Source organism: Copadichromis virginalis, linkage group LG10 (genome assembly GCF_057382275.1).
Source record: "Copadichromis virginalis isolate Kocher_CV1m ecotype Utaka linkage group LG10, C_Virginalis_male_GT1.1, whole genome shotgun sequence".
NCBI classification, from domain to species: Eukaryota; Metazoa; Chordata; class Actinopteri; order Cichliformes; family Cichlidae; genus Copadichromis; species Copadichromis virginalis.
The window spans coordinates 9,394,523-9,417,313 of NC_140627.1; the positions used below are offsets into that span (position 1 = coordinate 9,394,523).

Here is a 22,791-nt window from a genome sequence, read left to right on the forward strand (position 1 = left end):
AGAGCTTTAAAAATAAATGTGTGTCCTGTTTGAAGAGACCTAATAGGAACAAACAAGCCTTTTTCATGAGAAAGGGGATTTCTTTATATGGTTGAATAGTGGTTATATTGATCACATTAATACTGTAGTTCCCAATCCCATCCCAGTTAAAATGTGGATATTTAAGCTGAAACAGAAGCAGGCCATGTGTTAAGTTTCATCTCTTTTTGTTTTACCTAGGACAGTCTCTGCGTGGAAGCTGTTGTATGCTACATGGATTGCATCTCTCTAACACAAACTTTTAGCTTTATAATATCACCAAGGTATGACAAGTGTCTTTGTATTATTTAAATGTATTTTTATTCTACATCAAATAATAACAAAAATGTATTTTAGAAGAATGGTTTGACTTGGGTTTAGGGTTGGTCTCAAAGACTACACCCAGCCTAAATACATGCGGGTAACAGGCTTCAGTTAGGAGCCGTTTCTTACCTGCACACATTTTATGTTGACTACCTGAAGGATACTTACCAAGTGAGCTCATCCACCAGTATGTCAAGGTAACTGCTGACACACACACACACACACACACACCAGTTTTATATTGTTTATCATTATCAAATTTATCACAATAACATTTATTAATACTCCTTTTAAAACTCCACAAATTATGTAATGTCATTTTCAGTCTTTTTGCACACACAAAAGAAAAAACAAACTCAAACTACTTTGCAAGAAATCAGAGAAGCTGGTTTGTGCTTGAGATATCATATATGATACAGTTCTTTGTGTAAGAAGTCAGTTAAGTCCATTGTTTTTCTTAACCCTTGTATGGTGTTCGGGTCTGTGAGACCCGTGTTCAGTTTTTTTCAAAAGAAAAATTAAACAATTAATTATTTTTTCACGTGTAAATGTGTTGTGTCTTTCCACTCACTCCACTTGATTATAACTGATTTATTTATAACATTTTATATAAAAGAAAAACGAGAAGCACATTAATTCATAAATGTGATCTAACAAAGGTAAAGGGAAAAAATTAACCATGTTTGCTGTTCATATGTCTTGTAATTGGGATGAAGTAAACATCTGTTGAGTAATTTAACATAAAATTGTTTGATAGTGTTAATTTGGAAAGCCAAAACTCTAGCGGGTCCACCAGACCCATGAACACTGGCTGAGTAACAAAAATACGAACACCACACAAGGGTTAAATATTTTTAACACTATTTCACGTTATGTGGTAGTGTACAAACAAGTTTTTTGATACATATATGTACATACATATGTGCTCCATGGACATATTTGTCCATAGAACAAAAAGTCTTAAATGCCTGTATACTTCCTATAAGTACGGGGGGTTAAACAAGGCAACAACTAATGGAGTAAACAGCTAATATGACTCATGTAATTTATTTGAAGTGTGCAGAGTTTTGTGTTTAATCTGAAAGGTAAAAACTTAAATGCTTAATCATTTGAAAGGCTCTAAAAAGTCAGAGCATTAGAAAGTGAAACGGCAGCACAGTGAGGGCACAGCGATGCGATGAAGGCTGTCCCAATTCGAAGGCTGCTTGAAATGCGGCCCTCAAATGCGTCCTTCATTTCCCTGAATTTTAAGGACGTAGCGGTGTAGACTTCGTGGCCCAACATATCCCAGAATGCATAGCGCGGCGGTGGGTGTGGATAATTTTGCTGGGGGGGAAAAAAAAAAAAAAAAAAAAAAAAAAAAACGGCGGATGAGGGGCGCCCGAAGAGTAAACTTTAAGTACTGAATATTATGTCACTTATTTATGTGCAAATGTTTAATAACGAAGAACATTAAAACATTACTGGTGGCCACAAGTCAGCAAAGTTATGTGACATTAGTGACATTAGGCCGGCCGCGTGGGAGACAGCGGCCGGCCTCCAGAGATCAGGAGCTGATGTCCAGCTGATGGCCTGGAAAGTGGCCGGTGACGGTGCACTGGTCGACATGGCTTGGCAGGCACCAGGCCTGGACGTGGCTTTGCAGGTCCAGATAAGGCAGGGGGCTGGACGGGCTCCTCGGTCGGGCCCTCCAGCTGACGAGATGTGATGCTGGTTGGGTTCTCTAGAACCCACAACTGGTGAAACAGACCCAGGGCCTGCAGGTGCAGAGTCGTCTGGCTGGAACGAAGCGGACCATAGCTGCGCAAGACACACAGCTGGCTCACGGTGCAGTGGCCGGGGTTGCACAGTGCAGTCAGGCTGTCCAGGCATTGACAATGATCCAAAGTTCATAGTGGGTTGGATGAGCTCGAGTGAGCTCTCCACTGCTGGACTCAGCGGGCCTGAGTCTGCTGAGGTCTGAAGTTCGGCATCTGAGGAGGCCCTGGCGAGAGGCTTAATCTCAGAAGTGACTGGTGAGGCAGCACATAGAACATCGTTAGCATAAAAATATTTGAAACCATAAATTCTCAGTTCATGATCACTTTCGGTAACTCGAGTGGTTGATGCCAACTCCCTGTAGGCATTGTCAACATAATTGTTCATGGTAGGATTACAAATAAGTCCATAGCTGAATTCAGAGTCGCATAAAGAGGCAGACATACTCGTGGCTGGCCTAACACTCTGCAACTGAGAAGCAGTGTCATCAGAGCTCACGTTCCCGTGCATTTGGTCTTGATCACTGTCTGCACTTCCAACATCAGGGATTACAGTATTAGAATCCACTACAATCTGCACACGGGAGCAACACTGTCTCGGATGTACGAGCCGGCTGCGGTAGAAAACAGTCTGAGGTGGAGAGAAAGGTCACGCAGCCCTCAGCCATCTTTGAGGTTTCACAACCATTTCCAGCAGGCTCAGAAGCAGACTGTACAGTTGACGTATGAACCTCTTTCACTGTCTCATGAACCTTGGCTTCATGTGGTGTGGCTATGGGAGCAACACTAGAAAAAGTCCTTAATTCTACAGAGTCAAGAACATGGTCTGTGATTTCTTTATGTGCTTCTTCAAAACAGTTACACAGTCTTTTCACTATCACAACACGACTCTAACTGTCCCTCGGTCTTAACCAGAGTTAGGTCGGCCACAGCATGGATGTCTATGAAATCATGATTAATGACAGGGCAGTCTTTAGCACCAGTTTCTTCGTAGCCAGGCCCACAAAAGGGAAACCCAGTACACTCTACTATATCAGGTTCATGAGATGAAAAAGCACAGTCACTCACCTCCGTTATAAGAGGAGTCTGGGACAAAACTAGCACGGGTGCTGACTGGACAGCTACTGCCTCCACCCGGGAATCAGATGCGGGTATAAGGTCGAGCAGCGCCACAGCCGCCTTGGAAGTGCACCCAGGGTCCTGAACATGCATTTCAAGGGGTGCTAGCAGAGGGGCAATAACAAAATTAGACCTTAACTCTTCAGAGACATCAGCACAGTTCAAACAGTCTTTAGTTGCTCCTTGAGGAAAGCTAGACAGTCTCTCTTCAGACTTAGAAAATGGTTTAAACAGAGTTTCAAACATGGCATGGGGTGGCTTGGTAATTGTTAAATTGTCTGAGTTAACAGGATTTAATTCTTGATCACACACAGAACTAGGACTGCTCGCTGATGATTTCAGCACATTAACTCGACAGTCATGTGATACAGAATACTTTGAGTCTGAACCTTTACTCCCAGCATCTTTCATTATTTCAGAAAAACTGACTGCAGGTTCACTGTGTGAGTCTTAATGGTTGATCTGATATCCTCGTGTTGGTGTTGTTCCCAGATCATCATACTAAATGTTGTTCCAGGATCAACATTGCAAGTGACCAATCAGAATGTTGTGACGTCATACTTTTGCGACTTCGGGAAAAACCGGCGTAAAACAAAAAACTGTACTTAAGCTGCGTGAAACCGCCTCTGTCCGCCGATCAACGGACCCTGACCCTAACCCTAACCGTAACCCTTTAATAAACAGTAAGCAGAATTGATATTGTCCTTGCAACATTGGAATTTCATAAATGCACGAATGGCTTGGCGCGCAAAGGAATAACGTCACAACAATGTGATTGGTCACTTGCAATGTTGAACCTGGAACAACATTTTCATGATGGTCTGGGAACAACACCAACACGAGGATATCAGATTTCATTTCATTTCATTTCATTTTTTATTTATTTCACACTTGGTACTACAAATCAAACAAAACAACCACATCTTCTGTCAACAAAACACAACAACCATGTGTGAAAAGGAGCAGGAAGAAGAAAATATTCTTATTAAACCCTGCCCCCTATCTACCATCGAACTTATATCACCGATGGGCACCAAAAATCAGGAACAAACTAATATTGACATTTCTCTCCGGTCGAATCCCAAACCAACATCACATTCATTCGCATTCTTCATACTGAGTTATCGTTTTAAACATATAACACTTTTTAAAACATTGTAGATTTATACAATTCTTTAAGTTATAATGAAGTGAATTCCACAGTCTTATACCCCTAACCGTTGTGCTCATTAATCTTTGTGTAGTCCTGGCTAACTGATGTTTAAAATAAAATTTCCTTCTATTCTCTTCTCCCCTTGAACACATCAAAAATACTCTTTGTAACTTAAAAGGCAAAATATTATTTTTAGCCTTAAACATAATTAATAATGTCCGTAATTTCACTAAATCTCCTAATTTTAATAATTTTGATTCTATAAATAATTTGTTTGTATGTTCTCTATATTTAACATTATGAATTATTCGTATAACTTTCTTCTGTAATAGGTTTAAAGGTTTTATGGTATTCTCATATGTATTCCCCCAAACTTCAACACAATAGTTGATATATGAAAAAAACAAAGAAAAATATAAAATACGCATTGTTTTATAATTTAATAAATCTCTTATACTACCCAAAATATAAATACTTTTGACCATTTTCTTTCTAATATGTTCAATATGAGATTTCCATGTCAAATTCTCATCCACTATTACACCCAAAAAACGAAATTCAGTAACTCTTTCAATCAATTCTTCCTCTATAAACATAATGACTTTATCCTCCTTTACACGATTGCCAAATATCATATATTTCGTTTTTGTCAGATTCAAAGATAATTTATTTACATCAAACCATTTTTTTATTCTTAACATCTCAGAAGTCATAATTTCAACCAAGTCTTTCAAATTCTCTCCAGAGCAATAAAAATTTGTGTCATCTGCAAATAAAATCGAATTTAACCTTTTAGATACGTCACAAATATCATTAATATATAAATTAAAGAGTTTAGGTCCCAAAATAGAACCTTGAGGAACACCACATACAATCTTCAGTCTTTCAGAAGTATTGCCAAAATAATAAACATATTGCAACCTATTCTCTAAATAACTCATTAACCAATTCAATGCTACTCCTCTCACTCCATGGTTATACAATTTAGAAATCAAAATAGAATGTTGTATCGTATCAAAAGCTTTTTTTAAATCAACAAATACTCCCACTGTGTATTTATTATTATGTGTTGCAGATGAAATATCTTCAATAAAAGTCAACAACGCTAATGCCGTTGACCTATTTTTACGAAATCCAAATTGGTTTTCATGTATTAGTTGATATTTTTCAATAAAACTATCAAGTCTTTGTGCAAAGAGTTTTTCTAGCAATTTTGAAAACTGTGATAAAAGAGACACTGGCCTATAATTGTTAAAACTATGCTTATCTCCTGATTTATATAATGGTATTACTTTTGCCACTTTCATTCTGTCAGGGAATACTCCTGACTGTAGCGAAAGATTAAAAATATAACAAAGAGGAGTACTTATACAATCTATTGTCTTTTTAATTATGACCATGTCTATACCTTCACAATCAGTAGATTTTTTATTTTTACAATTTTTTACAATTGCTACTATTTCTTTTATGGTAGTATCGGCTAAGAATATGGAATTAACCATTCTATTATCACCTATCCAGGCTTCCTCATCTCCTGGATCATCATTTTTCCTGATTAGATTTGCTAAGGTAGGTCCAACATTTACAAAAAAAGAATTGAATTCGTTTACTACTTCGGTCTTATCTTTAACAACTTGATTATTATTAATAAAATAATTAGGCCGAACTATGGGTGTGTTCTTATTACCCAATACCTCTTTAAAAATATTCCAAATGCCCTTAATATTATTTTTGTTTTCCTGAAAAACTTTATTATAGTAATCTTTCTTAGCTTTCCTCAATATTAATACCAACTTATTTTTATATAGTTTATATTTCATTTCCGCATTTTTAGTTCTATATATTATGTACTCCCTATATAAATTATTTTTCTTTTTACACGCATTTGCAAGACCCTTAGTTATCCAAGGTTTCATATTTATATTCTTTTTCTTATGCTTAAATGATATCAATGGACAATGTTTATCATACAAGGCCAAATATATATTTAGAAATACTCCGTATGCAATGTTGACCTCATTAACATAAACCTCCTTCCAGTCCGTTTCCATGAGATCTTGTCTAAACCTATTAATTGCTTCATCATTTCTTAACCTTCTATAACTCACAAAACTAACTTCTTTCTTTCTTTTCATATTTAAATCGAAAATAAAAAAGACTGGTAGATGATCGCTTATATCATTTATGATGAGGCCACTTTCAATATTATTCTCCAAACTATTAATAAAAATATGATCAATTAGTGTTTCTGATTTATCCGTTATTCTACTCGGCTTTATAATTAAAGGATAAAATCCTTTACCATATAATAATTCAAAAAAATCTGACGAAGCCTTATCATTTGTCACTTTACAAAGATCAATATTATAATCACCACACAAACATACAGTCTTATTTCCCTTAACCTTACTCAATAAATTTTCTACTGCTTCTGTAAATAACTCAATCTGTGATCCCGGTTTCCTATATATACACGTTACAATTATATTACTTCTCTTTTCTATATCCAATTCTACTGTCACAGACTCCATTAAATCATCCATAACAACAGACATACATTCAACTTTTTTACATTTCAAATCACAATTAACGAAAAGTGCCACCCCTCCTGCCTTTGTCTTAATTCTATTCACAAAGTACAAATCGTATCCTTCAATACAAAAATTACAACCCTTATTCTCATCTAACCATGTTTCAGACAGAGCAATTATTTGAAACTTGCCTCTCAGACTATACAGAAAATCTTCAATCGAAGCAAAACTTCTATAAAGACTTCTGCAGTTAATATGAATTAAAGAAAATGTATTGGCTATATCAACCTTATCCCTGAATTGCTCCTCTGTAAAATAATCACATGTGACATTAATTGTATTAAGCACATTCCTTTCAGGGTCAATACCTACTTCAAAATCATATGATTTATAATCTGTGTCGTCAAACATAATGCATAAATTATTCTAGCGCTATCTATTACCTCATAAGAAAGAGAAGGAAACAAAAAAGAGAAAAGAAGGAGAAAAAAAAAACTGAAAAAGGAAAGAAAAGATCCTAAGCAATCTCACATTCATTTATCAACATATTTTAAAGTCCGTTGATCTTGTTATCTTCCATATCCAATTTTACAATTTCCTTTTGTCCTTTTCCTCCCGAGGTAGCATTTGACCTTGCCAAAAATAAACTAGTTATAGCCATAATTGGTCGCAACCATTTGTCTATCTTAATCATATTATCACGTATAATTGTCCAATTCCTCAAGTTCCTTAATCGTTACAACCTTGGCTTCTTCTGGTGTTCCATTCAGTTTAATCATCACTTTGCAATTCCTGGTCCAGGTTGCTTGAATCTTTTTCTCCTTCCGTAAAATACGAGCTTGTCTTGCAATATCTGCATTTCTTTTTGTAAGATGTTCATTCAGATATACTCCACTTCCTTTCAAAAGGCTGGACCGTCTCAGCAATTCTACTTTGTGTTTTCGATTAACAAATCTCACTACAATTGCTGGAGGAGCATTTTTGTGCCTTCTAGGAAGAGTATAGCATGCAGATATATTGTTACTATGCAGGGGAAGATTTTTACTCGAAAAGAATTCCACAACCTGCCGTTCCAACGATTGTAGCTCCTCCATCGGGGGCACGTCCTCTCCTCGTTTTGCACCAGTCCCAGATTCGGTAACTCTCGCATATGTTCTGTGTTTAGTTTCCAGACCGAGTCTTAATGCCCTCATCACTGGTTAACTCAGAAAAAACCTTTGACTTGGTAGGATGACACAGTACAGAAGTACAACAGTTGGTGGCTGCCAATAATGGTGGGTTAGTTATCACAGTGTTGCACTTTACAGAAAATCCGTCCTGTACTGCGCTTAAAACCCCCGTAGAGCAGGGCGCTAGGCTAGTGTCGGCGGATACAGACACATTTTCATCAACGGCAACATTAGAACTAGTGATCGTAGTACCAGATTCAGACGTTGTCTGCTCAAAGCTTGCTGTACCAGGGTTAAATAACTCTGGAACAAGACAGTTACTGTTTGCATCAATGCAACATTCAGGTTCAGAAGTTATGACGCCGAGGGCACAGTCATCTTTATTGCTATTATGGTTGTTAACTGGTTCATGGATGCTGTAACCTGCCGAATCAGCCAGGTCACAGCCAGACAAGAACGTTTTATTCACAGCTGCCCCTGAAACACTCTCCTTTGACTTGAGGTCTTTGGCTATGGGGCTATATACAGCGTCAGAAACTGAGTCAGTGGTACTCACGACTGGATGGCTGATGGAAGTTAACGCCTCAGATGGCATTAACTGAGGGACTTCCTTAGGCTGAGGCTCGGAGCGCCGACAGCAAGAGCGCCGCTTCTTTCTATCCGTGGAAGCTGGCGGAGTGAGGGGTGGAAGTCCCTAGAAGCTCCGGGGACCCCCGAGAGCCAGTCGAGTTCCCCAGAAAGAGTGCTCGTGCTCCGGAATGAGCCAAGGCCTCCACCGGCGCTCCTCGTCCAACAGAGCACTCAGTATTTGCTGTCGCTCTTCGTGGTCCAAATCTACTGCGTCTAGTGCTTCCCCACATTGCACCGTGGCAGGAAAGTGGCGAGACTGTGATGGCGATGAGGTGACTGAAGAACTGGAAGGCGATGATGGCGCAGAAGAGTCTGGTGCCATGGCGAACCTCAGCACGCCGACTCTAACCGCCTCGGGCTTGCGAGGCAGCGCGGTGCAGACAACGTTCTGCAGATCCCCTGGCAATCCCTCTATGAAAGCCGGGTATGCAGATATCAAACAGCTCAGCTGAGCTCTCACGGACTCCTTCTTCCTCTCCGGTCCGCACGCGGAGAAGATGATCCACTTTCCATGGAGCACAGTCAACCGAGTGTTGAACTCCCATTGGTCCTCACAGATGTCCGCTAGGCCCATGATATTCGCGTCCTACTGTCACGGACTGCCGGGGCAGACCTTGTGGAGTGAGTAGAGGACCCAAGAGCAGACAGAGGCGAGGACACAAAACTGGACTTAACAAAAAGCGAGCCTTTATTTAGGGCCGAAAACTCACAGAAAAACAACAACAAAGTAACTGAGGGAAAACCTGAACATAGACTGGGAAACTATGACTCTACTAAGATTTAGACTATGTCTAAACAACATTCAGACTATGACTTACTATGGCTGGGAAACTGTGACAAGGGGTAGGGGAGATAACACAGACTGAGGACTAAATACACACATGAGGTGATCAGAGGAAGTGGAGACACATGAGGACACAGCTGACACACATAACCTAATCACAGGACAGGGGAAGTGAAACTAAATGCAATGAACAAAGAACAGAGGACTCTTTCAAAATAAAACAGGAAACATGATGAGACAGACCAAAAAACATGGGCTTGACAACATGAGACGTGGAACACAAAGGGCAAATGAGATTAAGATCCAGGGGAAGGGGAAATGAGGAGATCCAATAAACAGAACTAAGGCTGAACAACTTAGGGGTTTAAGAGAGGTGGATGAACTTAACCCAAACAATAAATGACAAAACACAAAGACTCAAGTTCTAACTAATAATGCAAAAACAAGAACTTAACATATCCCCATACTTAAAACAGAAATACACAATATATAATGAACTCAAAATGCTGGGTCACAGACCCAGCCATGACAAATAGATTTAAACGTGTGCACCCAATTCTTGTTTTCTTAAAAATACATTCTGTACAGTGGAAAACAAACATTTCAAAGAAATAGTTAACCACCATCCCCCCAAATTACCATGACGTGTGTATGACGAGTGTATGTAAAATAATTTACATATTTTTCATGGCCTCAACAAACCCCTCCTACAACTGAGACTGCTTGCTTTTTGCACTGGTTGACCAATTTAGCCTGATGGCTCCCTGTTACAGACCATCTAGAGACAAATTAAGATGGTTTGGAAAGGACTAGCACAAATGTCAAGCAAGTTAAACCTGATTTGATTCAACAGTAGAAACCAAAGCATGCAGTTTTCAAATATTCCTCAACAGAAACTGTGGCTCCAGTAAGAGTGTAAGTGTGAGAATGTTAGTTTTCTGTGTAAATCATTTAGAACAGCACTTCCAGCTGCATCTTTCAGTTATTCTGTAGATAATTGGGTTCCAAGAAACCACACCTGCTTGCTAGGAAATAATTTGTCCCCTTTTCTTTTCTTTTCTTTTCTTGTTTTTTTTTTTTTTTTTTTTTGCTTACAACAAAGTTTTACTTCTGTTTAGTCTTTTTGTGTGCTAAATAAACTGCTAACCATCTTTCTTTTGTTTAGAATAATTGTGAAGTGACAAAACACTGAAAGTCAAGAAAACCTGTTAATAGAAAGATTTAGAACTTTGAAAAAGATAAATACAATGCTGATTTTTAAATATTTCAAGACTTTGCATTCCAAGCAAATTATAACTGGAGCTCAAATCCTTTATAGAATAGAATAGAATAGAATAGATCAACGAAACACATTGGTAGCATGTAGATTTGCATTCAGATTCTTACAACCTAAGTATCTACAAAGTAATAGATAGTAATATAATGCACACATTTAATGCACTCTTATCTTTTTAATGTTATTACTAATTGGAATTTTTTTGTGACCACAGATTTTTGAAACAGACCACCTTAGGAGCAAGCAGTTTGCTGGTGGTGACTGGCCTTCTCTTGACTGTTGCTATTTTCTGTAAAAATATGTCAGACTCCCGAGATTCACTTCTTGAAGAAACCAGGAGAGATGATGTCATTAAGCCACCACAAATCACTCCAGCTCATCATATTTCCTGGTCAAGATGTCAACAAAACATGTCTGTTGCTAACATTAAGAACTTCAGCGCACTTCCTGATCATATAAAAGACTTTTTGTACTATCGCCACTGTCGCCATTTCCCCATGCTGCTGGACATTCCTGATAAGTGTGGAGGAGCTGAAGGGTCCTCGGATGTTTTTCTTTTGCTGGTCATTAAAAGCGCTCCTGTGAACTACGACCGCCGAGAAGTACTGCGCAAAACCTGGGCTAAGGAGAGATTACAGAATGGTGTGTGGATCCGAAGGCTTTTTATCTCAGGAACAACAGGTGTTGGTTTTGAGAAAAAGAGACTGAACACACTCCTTAAAATAGAGCAACGTGAGAACAATGATATTCTTCAGTGGGACTTTAATGACTCATTCTTTAACCTCACCTTGAAGCAAATACTCTTCCTCGAATGGATGGAGAGAAACTGTCCACATGCTCGCTTCCTGCTAAACGGTGATGATGATGTCTTTGTCAACACAGATAACATGGTTGAATATCTACTTCAACTTAAGGACAATGATGGACGGAAACACCTCTTTACTGGCTGGGTGATCCGATATGTTGGCCCTATTCGAGAAAAGTGGAGTAAATATTATGTTCCAGTTCAGGTGTATGAGTCAGAGTCATACCCTCCTTACTGTAGTGGTGGGGGTTACATTTTATCTGGCTACACAGCTTTGGTTATATACAATATGTCCCACTCTATCGCTGTTCTTCCCATTGATGATGTTTACTTAGGAATGTGTTTGGCCAAAGCAGGACTTAGCCCTGAGCGGCATGGTGCAGTGAGGATAAATGGACTTCACGTTCCTTCCACTACAGCTGATGACTATGACCCTTGTTATTATAGAGGAACTCTACTTGTTCATAGATTCCTTTCAGCAAAAATGTACTACATGTGGAACAAGATACATGACCCTAATCTGAAATGCTTTGCTAGTGGCTAAAAAAAAAAAAAAATCAATCATGACTTTGCCTGTACTCATTGATGCTGGCTGACTCATTTCTACTTAATTTGCTATACATATTCAATAAAATGCCAGTGTGGATAATACAGGCTCAACCGAAAGAAACTACTTTGCTTCAATTATCCCTTTTAAAACTTACAAAGTTTTCTGTCATTTCTTTATGTGTTATTGAGGTTTTTAAACTGGGGTTGTACATAATTGTGTGGAGTTATGTGGCAAGGTGCAATAGTCTGTCTGTTACACTCAAAGCCTTGTGATGTATCTGAATATAGGTCATAAACAAAAGGGTAATTATTCACTGCATATAGGGTTCAATAAAATACTTCCTGGTTACCAGTGGCAAGGTGAGGACATTTACAAATTAAAGTTAATAAGTGTGTGCTTCAAATTGAGTGAATGAAAAATTACATTACATAATTAACACAATCTTTACATGGTAATGGGACAGTATAACTGCATATACTTACAAATATTTCAAAATCACTGTATCCTTTAGTTATGAAGTTATTTTGTGCACATTCTGGGAATTATAAATAAATAAACACAAGAGACAAACATCCCATTAATTTTTGTGTGTAATCAGTTATAATCTTTTTATTTATGAACCCTTTTACCAACATTCTCAGGGCTGAACAGAACAATAGCTTTATTGCTGGATTTATAGATAAATAACACAAAGGGAAGGCTAAGTGACAGATGCCAAACAGAACATGCTGATACAGAGAATTAACAAAAGAAAAGGACACACAGCAGGAGGGAGATTGCGACACTGGATCGAGGGAGACAGACGATACATACAAGAGGGAATCAGAGAAGAAACACCTGGGGAATACGGTTGAACATGATCAAATAGATGAGACGGGAAGTAAAGTAAACACCAAGCACACAGGGCAAGAGAGCGCTAGGGACAGAGGCATGAATAGGGACGCTGACTGGCAAATAAACATGGAGACAAGACTGACTTAACAGGGAGATGCTGAAGGAAGCACACGGAGACGAGACCAAATAACAAACAAGAAAACCTAAACTAGAAATAATGTTAAATTCAAGAGTGGGAGAAAACTAAACCAAAAAAGTCTATAAGTCTATAAGCAATGATGAATAAACTGGACCTAAAAATTCATAAACACAAAAACACTGGGACAACGACCCAGGCACCCTAACAATGTGCCAGTCATGTATCTGTAATGTCAGTGCAAAAGCATTCTGCACAAAAGAGCAATCCACCGTGTCTTTCTTTAAGGTCGTTTACATGGCAAGTATATGGCAAGCAAGCTGTAATGTGTAGCACTAGAGTAATTACTGAGTATATGGTCTAGTATTAGTTATGAATTAGAATTAGTAATTACATTTTGGAGAGGTTGTTACCAAACACCAACAGAGTGAATCACAGTGGGAAAAATACATTATACAGTAAACACAGTCACTGTGCAATCAAGAGTCAGGTAAGAGTTGCCAAAAACACTGACTTTTTCCTGCACTACAGGGGAGCATCAAATGAAGGTCTTCCTTCTCCTTAAGCAGTAGGCAGGCACAGGATTGTCAGCAAGTGAGGTAATTATCACAGGTGAGCTGGAATGAATGGTAGTCTTTACAGTCAGTAGTTTTCACATTCCATTTCCATTAAATTCAGTATAATTCTGAACAGTTCCCCAGTGCTCTCGAATGATATTCAAAGTCTTCTTTGGATGTTGGCTTTGTGCTGTTCACCTTAAAGGTGCTGCTTTAAAAATGTTGAGATCTGGGCTCTGAGGAGGCCAGTCAATGACTGATAGTATTGTTTTATGAGATTTTCTTCCTGTTTTACTTACTTTACTTATCATATAAGGCTTATATGATTTACTCATGAAAGTGGCCACTTTCATATATTGTTTTAGTAAGTATCCAAAACACACAAGTTTCATTTATATAAATTTTCAAGGGATCTTACATCTGTTTTCACTCTTGTATTCGTTTCATACAAGTTTCACGCAAGACAGATACAAACTTTATAAGATTTATATATATCTTTTCCATATGGGTCTCCTCACAGCTTGCCTTACCTATAATGAGGTGATCACAGTAAATGACATATTATAATATTCATTCCATGCACTATTCAAATGGACAGGACAATGGTATACTGGTAAACATTACAGCGTTTCTTTGCAAGACAAAATAGCATGTGTGATGCTGAGCTCAATTTCTGAGTCAGCTATATGCTTTGCGTTACGCATTTAAATGTTTACTGCTTTTTTCTCTCCTGAAACTCAAAGATGTCTCAGAAACTTAGACAAAGTCTGGTGATCCTACTCTGCATCTCTGAGCATTGTTTTACCAGTTTTTTCTTTCCTCCTTCCAGTTCCGTTGTTTTGTACTTCATTTTATTATAAAATTCTTGTAATTTTACCTCTCAAAGTCCTGGAGAAAAAGTTTTTCTTCTTTCGGTTTTATGTCCAGTTCTTTTGTCTTGAAGAAACTGCAATGTTTCATCAAGCTTTATTTGGAGCACTTGTATTTTTCCTCCATGTCTTCATGCTTTCAATAAATTTCTGTTTTATGTCGTGTTGCTTTCTCTCTTGAAGCAACTGTTGATTTTTGTGCAGTGTCTTATTAAGCTTTCCCTGCAGCACTTTTTATGAGGATATTTTTTTGCTTGGACAAATTATCAGTAAAGTTTCAACCCCTGTTGTTTTTTTAAAAATGTGTTATAGCAATACCATACACCAAAAGACACACACATATATTTATGATTATTGGATACTGTAACCCAGGATAATATTGTTTGGTGTCAATTGTATTTTATATTTTTGGGAATTGTCCTCAAATCAGTGTGAGTAGTTGTATTTTCATTGCTGTACTTCTTTTGTACTTTTGTTTTTGGTATATTGTTCTGTTATCAGTTGCACCACACTTTTCAGTCGCAATTTATTCATTTTTTTTAGATATTTTAGTCATACATGAAGATTCAAGGTCTTTATTGTTAATACAACAATATACACAGTGAACTAAGCACACAGCCCTGCAACGATCCTGTAATCAGTCTGAGGACTGGAAGTGTTATTTCCTATGAAGACAGACTGGGGCCTGTCAGTTAGGAAGTCCAAGATCCAATTGCAGACAGTGGTGTTTATTCCTAGTAGGTCCAACTTCTTTACAGGTTCTGGGGAATGACTGTGTTGAATGCTGAGCTCAAGTCAATAAATAGCATTCTTACATAAATGTCCTTTTTGTTGAGATGAGAGAGAGAAAGGTGAAGAGCAGGCGAGATGGCGTCATCTGTGGAGTGGTTTGGACGGTAAGCAAACTGTAGCTTGTCTAGATTCTTGTAATCAATCCAGGCCATGCACAGGTTGTTCAGTCTAGTCTTACAGTCTCAAATGACTACTCTATCTACCAGTAGCTGGTGTTTTGCCCTTTTGGTGTCTCTGGCAATTCCTTTCTGTTCACCGCACAATATCGAACTATTGGATAAACCTCGGTAGGGATGTTCTGACATAAACGGTAGTAACCAGACCGAAAAGCAGCGCACATTTCGGTGCTTTATTTCGGTGCTTTTTTTCCTGAGCTGTGCACTTCTAGCCAATCATAGAATAGAATAGAATAGAATTCAACTTTATTGTCATTGCACATGCACAGGTACAGGGCAACGAAATGCAGTTTGCATCCATCCAGAAGTGCTTTAGTGATATAGATATATTACAATATATATTAGCAATAATATAGATATGTGAGTATATTACAGAAATGGGTCTATTATGGTATGTTATAATGTACACGGTATGAAGTATGTTGTGAATATTCTATAACTATAAGTATGTACAGGCTGTAGTGAGTACAAGCTATGTACAGGATATGAACAGGATATAAATATGAAAAACTATACAGAATATGAAATAAATAACTTTACAGAATCTGGGATATACAGCTATACAGAAATGGGAACTATGCAAGTTGTAAACAGTTGTAGGATTAAAGATTATCGAATGTACAGAATGATTATTTACACAGAGCTATACAGTAGTGCAGTTAAGATAAGTGAGGGTGTAGATAGTTTCTACAGAGGCTATATAAAGTGCTAGTGGTTGTGAGTGGTGGTTCAGTCCATGTTATTATTGTGTTTGAGGGTACAGTTGTCCATTGTGGGTGTGTGTATGTTCAGTCCATGAGTTTAACGTGGGTCAGATGTCAGGAGGCAGAGTTCAGGAGTCTGACAGCTGTGGGGAAGAAGCTGTTCCGGTACCTGGTGGTCTTAGTCCGGAGGCTCCTGTGGCGCCTCCCAGAGGGCAGGAGGGTGAAGAGTCCATGTGATGGGTGACTGGGGTCTTTGATGATTTTCCCAGCCCTTTTCAGACACCGCTTCCTGTAGATGTCTTTTATGGCAGGAAGTGGTGCTCCGGCGATGCGCTGGGCAGTTTTCACGACCCTCTGCAACGCCTTCCGGTCCGAGGCAGAGCAGTTCCCGTACCAGACTGTTATACAGTTGGTCAGGATGCTCTCGATGGTGCAGCGATAGAAGTTCACCAGGATGTCTGAGGACAGGTGGTTCTTCCTCAGAGTCCTCAAGAAGAAGAGGCGCTGGTGAGCCTTCTTGACCAGCTTGGAGCAGTTGGTCGTCCAGGTGAGATCCTCGGAGATGTGGACTCCCAGGAACTTGAAGCTGCTCACACGCTCCACAGCCGTCCCCTTAATGTGGATGGGTGGATGTGGGTCAGCATTCCTCCTGTAGTCCACGATGAGCTCCTTGGTCTTCTCGGTGTTAAGCAGCAGGTTGTTTCTGTTGCACCACTCAGCCAGACGATCCACCTCCTCCCTGTAGGCGGCCTCATCGTTGTCACTGATGAGGCCAATCACCGTGGTGTCATCTGCAAACTTAATGATGGTGTTGGAACCATCAGCAGGTCTGCAGTCGTGGGTGAAGAGGGAGTAGAGGAAAGGGCTCATCACACAGCCTTGTGGTACACCGGTGTTCATTGTGATGGTAGATGAGCAGCGGTTATCCAGCCGGACATGTTGGGGGCGGTTGGTCAGGAAGTCCAGTAACCATTTGCAGATGAGGGAACTGATACCCAGGTCTGTCAGTTTCCTGATGAGTTGTGAGGGGTGGATTGTATTGAATGCTGAACTGCGATGAATTGCGATGGAGACTGCATCCTCTGTGCTCCTGTTCCGGCGGTATGAGAATTGGTGGGGGTCCAGGGTGGGGGGGAGACAGGATTTGAAGTGTGCTAGGACCAGTCGCTCTAAGCACTTAGTGATGATGGGGGTGAGTGCTACTGGGCGGTAATCATTGAGGCAAGATGGGTTGGAGTTTTTGGGTATCGGGACGATGGAGGTGGATTTGAAGCAGGCCGGTACCACAGCGTGGGCCAAGGACAGATTGAATATGTCCTTGGCCCACGCTGTGGTACCACGCTGTGGTACCAAGGACATCACATCATTTTACGTTTCTGAGAATAGTAGGCGGGTCCAGGTACGTACGTTCTTTTAGAGCAGAGCTACAGATTAAAATGTCCAAGGTGAAGCGGTCAAAAGTCTGGCTGTACTTCACAGCAAAATATGCAAACTCAGCAGCCTGCAACAAGTGCTTTAAGCTGATACTGTGATACTGTCAAAGGAGGTAACACCTCAAATCCGATGAAACACCTGGCGATGCATAGCGTTTTTTTTTAAAAGCCCAGAAATGCGCCGTATTTGATAGCTTGCTGCGAGACCTCACACCGAGCGCATCTACTGCGGGTGGGTTGGCTGTTATGCAACATCCCCCAAAAACACGAAGAGGAGAGTCCTGGCCCCTAGCCCTGCCAGTGTAGCAGAAATGATGATGAATGATGATGCAGCAGCAGCCGTTCTTCTCTGCGTGAGTAGCTTCATGTTATTCGAGTGTAATTTACGTTGAGTAGGCTAACCACGTTATTACATTAATGCATGTAAGGTGAGCTAGCAAACATCATCATAGCTACATGCGGCTGTCTTCTTGTTTGATGGCAGATACTCCCTTCACCCTGGCCAAAAAGGCTAAAATGACCAAAGAAAAAGAGGGAAACAGCTAAACATGAGAGGTTTTTGGACAAAGTTTGTGTTTTTTCCATTGTTTAAGCACTGCTTCCAGCCAAGAGTGATACCATATATGCCCCATAGCTGCAGAAAAGGCTAACATTGTTATCTTTTTACAAAAACCAGCTGAACATGAGAAGTTTTTGGACCAATTTTGTGTTCTCCATTCTTTAAGCACCGGTTTGAGCACCGTTTGAGCACCGGCACCGTTTCAAAAGTACCGATTTGGCACCGGTATCGGATAAAACCTAAACGATACCCATCCCTAAACCTCGGTCATTTCACAGAAATACAGAATAGTGACGGGATACTGTCATTGCCTATCCCTAGTCTGGTAGAGGAGTTTAAATGTGAAAAAGTGAGGCTTGAGATGTCACTGATGGACTCCCGGGACCCAATAGTGAGAGGCACTGCTCCCACCCTAGAAACGGGGAGGAAGTGGACCCCAGCCACATCTGTGCTACAGGCCAAATCTGCTCTTCAGCATCGTGATGTGGTGGGTCACATCCAACAGGGCAGAGGAGGATTTGGTCCTGGAGCAGTAACACCTCAGTGGCAACAGGCATCTGTAACTGAAGGTCGAAAAACGGTGGTGGAGGAGGTGCGTCAACAGGAGGAAACAGCCAGACATGCCAGTGCCGTAGCGGTGGCCAAGCAGGGTTGCTGGATGAATTGGGAGAGTGTGGAAAAGAGGAAACTCTTGTTGGGTCAAAACATGTGACCCTGCTGGAATTCGACCACGAGAGACTGCAAACACAACACAAGAGCCACTTGAATGTTTTTACTTGAAAGGTGAGACTGCGCTCAGAGAGCTAACGATCACAGGGCGATCGTTGCTCAAGAGTTGGCAGTTCATCTTGTAATTGGAAGGTTGCTGGTTTGAGCCCCTGCTCGGACAGTCTTGGTCGTTGTGTCCTTTTGCAAGACACTTCACCCGTTGCCTACTGGTGGTGGTCAGAGGGCCCGGCGGCGCCAGTGTCCACCTTTGTCAGTGCGCCCCAGGGCAGCTGTGGCTACAATGTAGCTTGCCATCACCAGTGTGTGAATGACTGAATGTAGTGTAAAGCGCTTTAGGGTCCTTAGGGACTAAGTAAAGCGCTATACAAATACAGGCTATTTACCATCTAACACAAGCACCCATGTAGCCCACACTCCAAGCTTCAGTCTCCTCTCAAAGTCTTTTATTCAGCTCAGTTACACAACCCCCCACCGTAAAACCCCTGTGGTGTGCCATAAAAACTAAGGCACTGTGTGTGCATGCACGCACATTCAAATGCATGCATTTGAATGAGTGTGTGTGTGTGTGTGTGTGTGTGTGTGTGTGTGTGTGTCTGAAATGGTATACCAATGATTGGGAGAGGTTGGAGTGGTGCTTTGGTGGGGACTCTAATTGAAGTCTTCTGACATTGAGGACAACTCCTGCAAAACATAGCAACATCTGAGCGCAAACCAGGCCAGAAAAAGTATCGCTTGATGCGAGCGGTGGTCTTATGCTTCCCTAGGTGGCCAGCCCAGGGAATGGAGTACCCCAAAGTAAGCACTGTTTCACGGGCTACTTTAGGGACCACTAACTGTTTAACCTGGCCGTGCTGGTGGTATAAGATGCCATCTTGCAGAATGTACAGCTCTTTATTTGTGTCAGATTCAATAGAGTCCTCTTCCTTAGCCCTCAGCAACATGGCAGACAAAGTTGGATCAGCCTGCTGCATTTGTCTGATGTTTGTAGGTACTGAAAAACCTAAAGGCATATCTGGAGCAGCCTGAACTGATTTCTTTCCAACAGTGTGTTGAAATTTTTCACGTCTTCTTTGACTGCGTGGCTTCTGAGACTTCCCGGGATCTGTCTCTAGTTCAGCCTCAAAGAAGGATAAAGCACTGAGGGTTGCATAATGCTCATCCTGATTTTTAGTTTGAGCCCTTGTTATTGCAACATTGCACTCTTGCACTTCTCTCAACAAATCATAGATGACTGGCAGATCCTCCCAAAGAACTACAGGATAGGGCAGATTACACCAACCTTTAACAGATAGGGTGTCCGCTGCACTTCAATAAACAGATCAGCAGTAGGGTATGGTCTTTCATCACCATGTATACAGCAAACTGATATGGTTTCAGAGGGGCATGTGTAATCTTTAGACACATATTTCCTGTGTACCAGAGTCTGTGTGCTGCCAGTGTCTATTAAAGCATTAATTTCTTGTCCATTAATCTTAACTGTGGTGATTTTATTTGACTGCTTTCTCTCAGATTTAATATCCAGATTCTGGTGAGGCACAAAACACATCTGAGATAATTTGCTTTGATTATTAGGACACATGGGCTTAGTGTGACCTTCCTGTCCACAAAGGTAGCACACTGGCGGCCTTTTACCTGGCTTCGAGGTATTCAGAGGCTGCTTTTCCCTTGTAAAGGGCTTACCCACACCCGTCGCTGACCTCTGAGGATGCTGAGGGGGTTGCGACCGACGTGAATCTCTGGCAGCCTTCCATGCACTGTTGCCCCATGGCTGACTCTTACTTCGGGCAGCTACAAACACATCAGCCAGGGTGGCGGCCAGGGCCGTGCAGAGAGGTTTAAAGGGGCGGGTGCTCAAAGTTAAAAAGGGGCACATTGAACCAGGCTGAATAACAACAACACACATTCATCACGAATCTAATATGGGCAACAAGGCAAAGCAAACGTAGCCGATGTTTTACCTGATGGGTACAATGTTGCTGTTGAGGGGTTGCTGTGGATAGTGCTGGAGGGCAGGGCTGTGTTGATCTGAGACTGTTGACATTAAAAAGTCCACAGGAGAGATGGTAGCTGATTAAACAAGTGTCATGAGATAATAACTAAATGCAAAGATTGGTGACAGCGCTTGGAACCATAAGGCAACAAAAACTGTTAGAAATAATTTAGGCTCTGCCTGTGAATCACTCTTTGCTTCTCTTCTTCCTTCCATCCCATCATTTCATATATCACTCTCCACTTGCTGTCTATCTGAGAACAAAGCACAACTTGCTTTTGCAATAAACTATAATCTAATTATCCACACCTAACAACTCTTGCACTTAATCTAAAATAAAATGATGACAGAAAAATGTTATAGCCCTGCCTTTAGTAGCCTCATACAGCTCCTACTGTTTCCTCCTCATGTCCTTACCAGGCATGTCTGGACAATGTTATATCATGAGTAATTTTTTTTTTTTTAAATCCATCTAAATAAAACACACATGCACGCACACACAGTGACATTTTAGACCTTCTTCAGAATACTGTATATACTATGGGCATCACGGTGCTGATTCAGAATCCTTACATTATTATTTATTACTAGAGCTACAATAATAAAGCAATGAGGAGGGGGAAGTAATAAATATGAAATAATGTATTTATGATGATTCCATTTGTTTCACTATCCACTCTGTGCAGGGCAAAGCTTATTACATTTTTAAACTGTAGAGATACAATAATCTTACTGCTGTAAAATCCAAATTTTGTCTTATTTAAAATATAAATCTGATATAATCTGCTTCTTAATGTATGTTCTTTAAAATACAGCGTGTGTTTTTAATATATTATAATTATAATAATGCATAATTATGTGGACATGCATATTAGAAATATAATCCCTCCAGAAAGGCAGGAAAAGCCCGGAAACTTACTTTAAAACTAAATATGTTCCCTAAAACGGTGACAGAGCTACAGACCCATGACAGCCTTACACAGGTAGCCAGCAGCTATGACCAGCACTACTTGTGCAGTTAATAAAAGGACAGGTAATGTTTGTGGCGCTGTTGCACACACAGCACGCTCGTTTGTTTCAGTTCGTCAGTTGCAACAAGACAGCTTACCAACGTGTACGTAATAAGCTAATACTCCTGTGTGCTACACACTACAGTGTGCGCTGTACACCTACTTACTGGTTTTGTTGCATCAGTCTGTGTCTCTGAGTTAACTTGTGTTTCTCCTACCGCTCCGGACTGCAACAAATGCGCGTGCTCTTTGTGAGCTCTTTCCCGGCTCGTAACCAGCGTGTTCTGCCGTCAAGGGCGATCATTGGTTAAATGTGATCATGTGACTGATGCAAGCCAGATCCTTTTATTTAGCAAAACTGTGATTAATAGTTAAATATTATTGTTGAGGGGCACAGACGGGACTCCGCACGCACACATAAAAAAATAAAGAATTTTTTTTAAAAGTTGCCTCAACATAAGGGCACTTTGGGCACCCATCAGGAAAGGGGCGGGTGCTCAAGCCCCTCTAGCCCCCCCTCTGCACGTGCCTGGTGGCGGCCTCTGCAGCAGACTTTGGATTATGCTCCTTGATCCAGACCTGAAGCTCAGGACACAGCATTCTTAAAAACTGCTCCAAGATAATAATTTCACCAACTTCTTTTATAGTTTTTTTAGGCTGAATCCACTTCTCATAAAGTTCTTTCAGTCTCGCATACAGTTCCTTGGGACTCTCATCAAAAACGTCAAGACAGCGAAATCTTTGCCTGTATGTTTCTGGGTTTATATCATATTTTTGCAAAATGGCAGCTTTTACCTTATCATATTGCAGTGAATCGTCCACATCCATATTAACATAGGCACTTCGAGCCTTACCAGTGAGAAGAGGAATGAGGTGAAAAATCCAG

The 22,791-nt window shown here is 40.4% G+C and overlaps 1 protein-coding gene across 1 annotated transcript; it reads left to right on the top strand.

Annotated features, from left to right (window-relative positions):
- Positions 1-485: 485 nt before the first annotated feature.
- LOC146699822 (N-acetyllactosaminide beta-1,3-N-acetylglucosaminyltransferase 3-like) lies at positions 486-12,470 on the top strand. The gene is made up of 2 exons (XM_085471360.1): positions 486-539; positions 10,976-12,470. The coding sequence occupies exons 1-2, from the start codon at positions 532-534 to the stop codon at positions 12,108-12,110; spliced, it is 1,143 nt and encodes a 380-aa protein (XP_085327486.1). The 5' UTR covers positions 486-531; the 3' UTR covers positions 12,111-12,470.
- Positions 12,471-22,791: the final 10,321 nt, after the last annotated feature.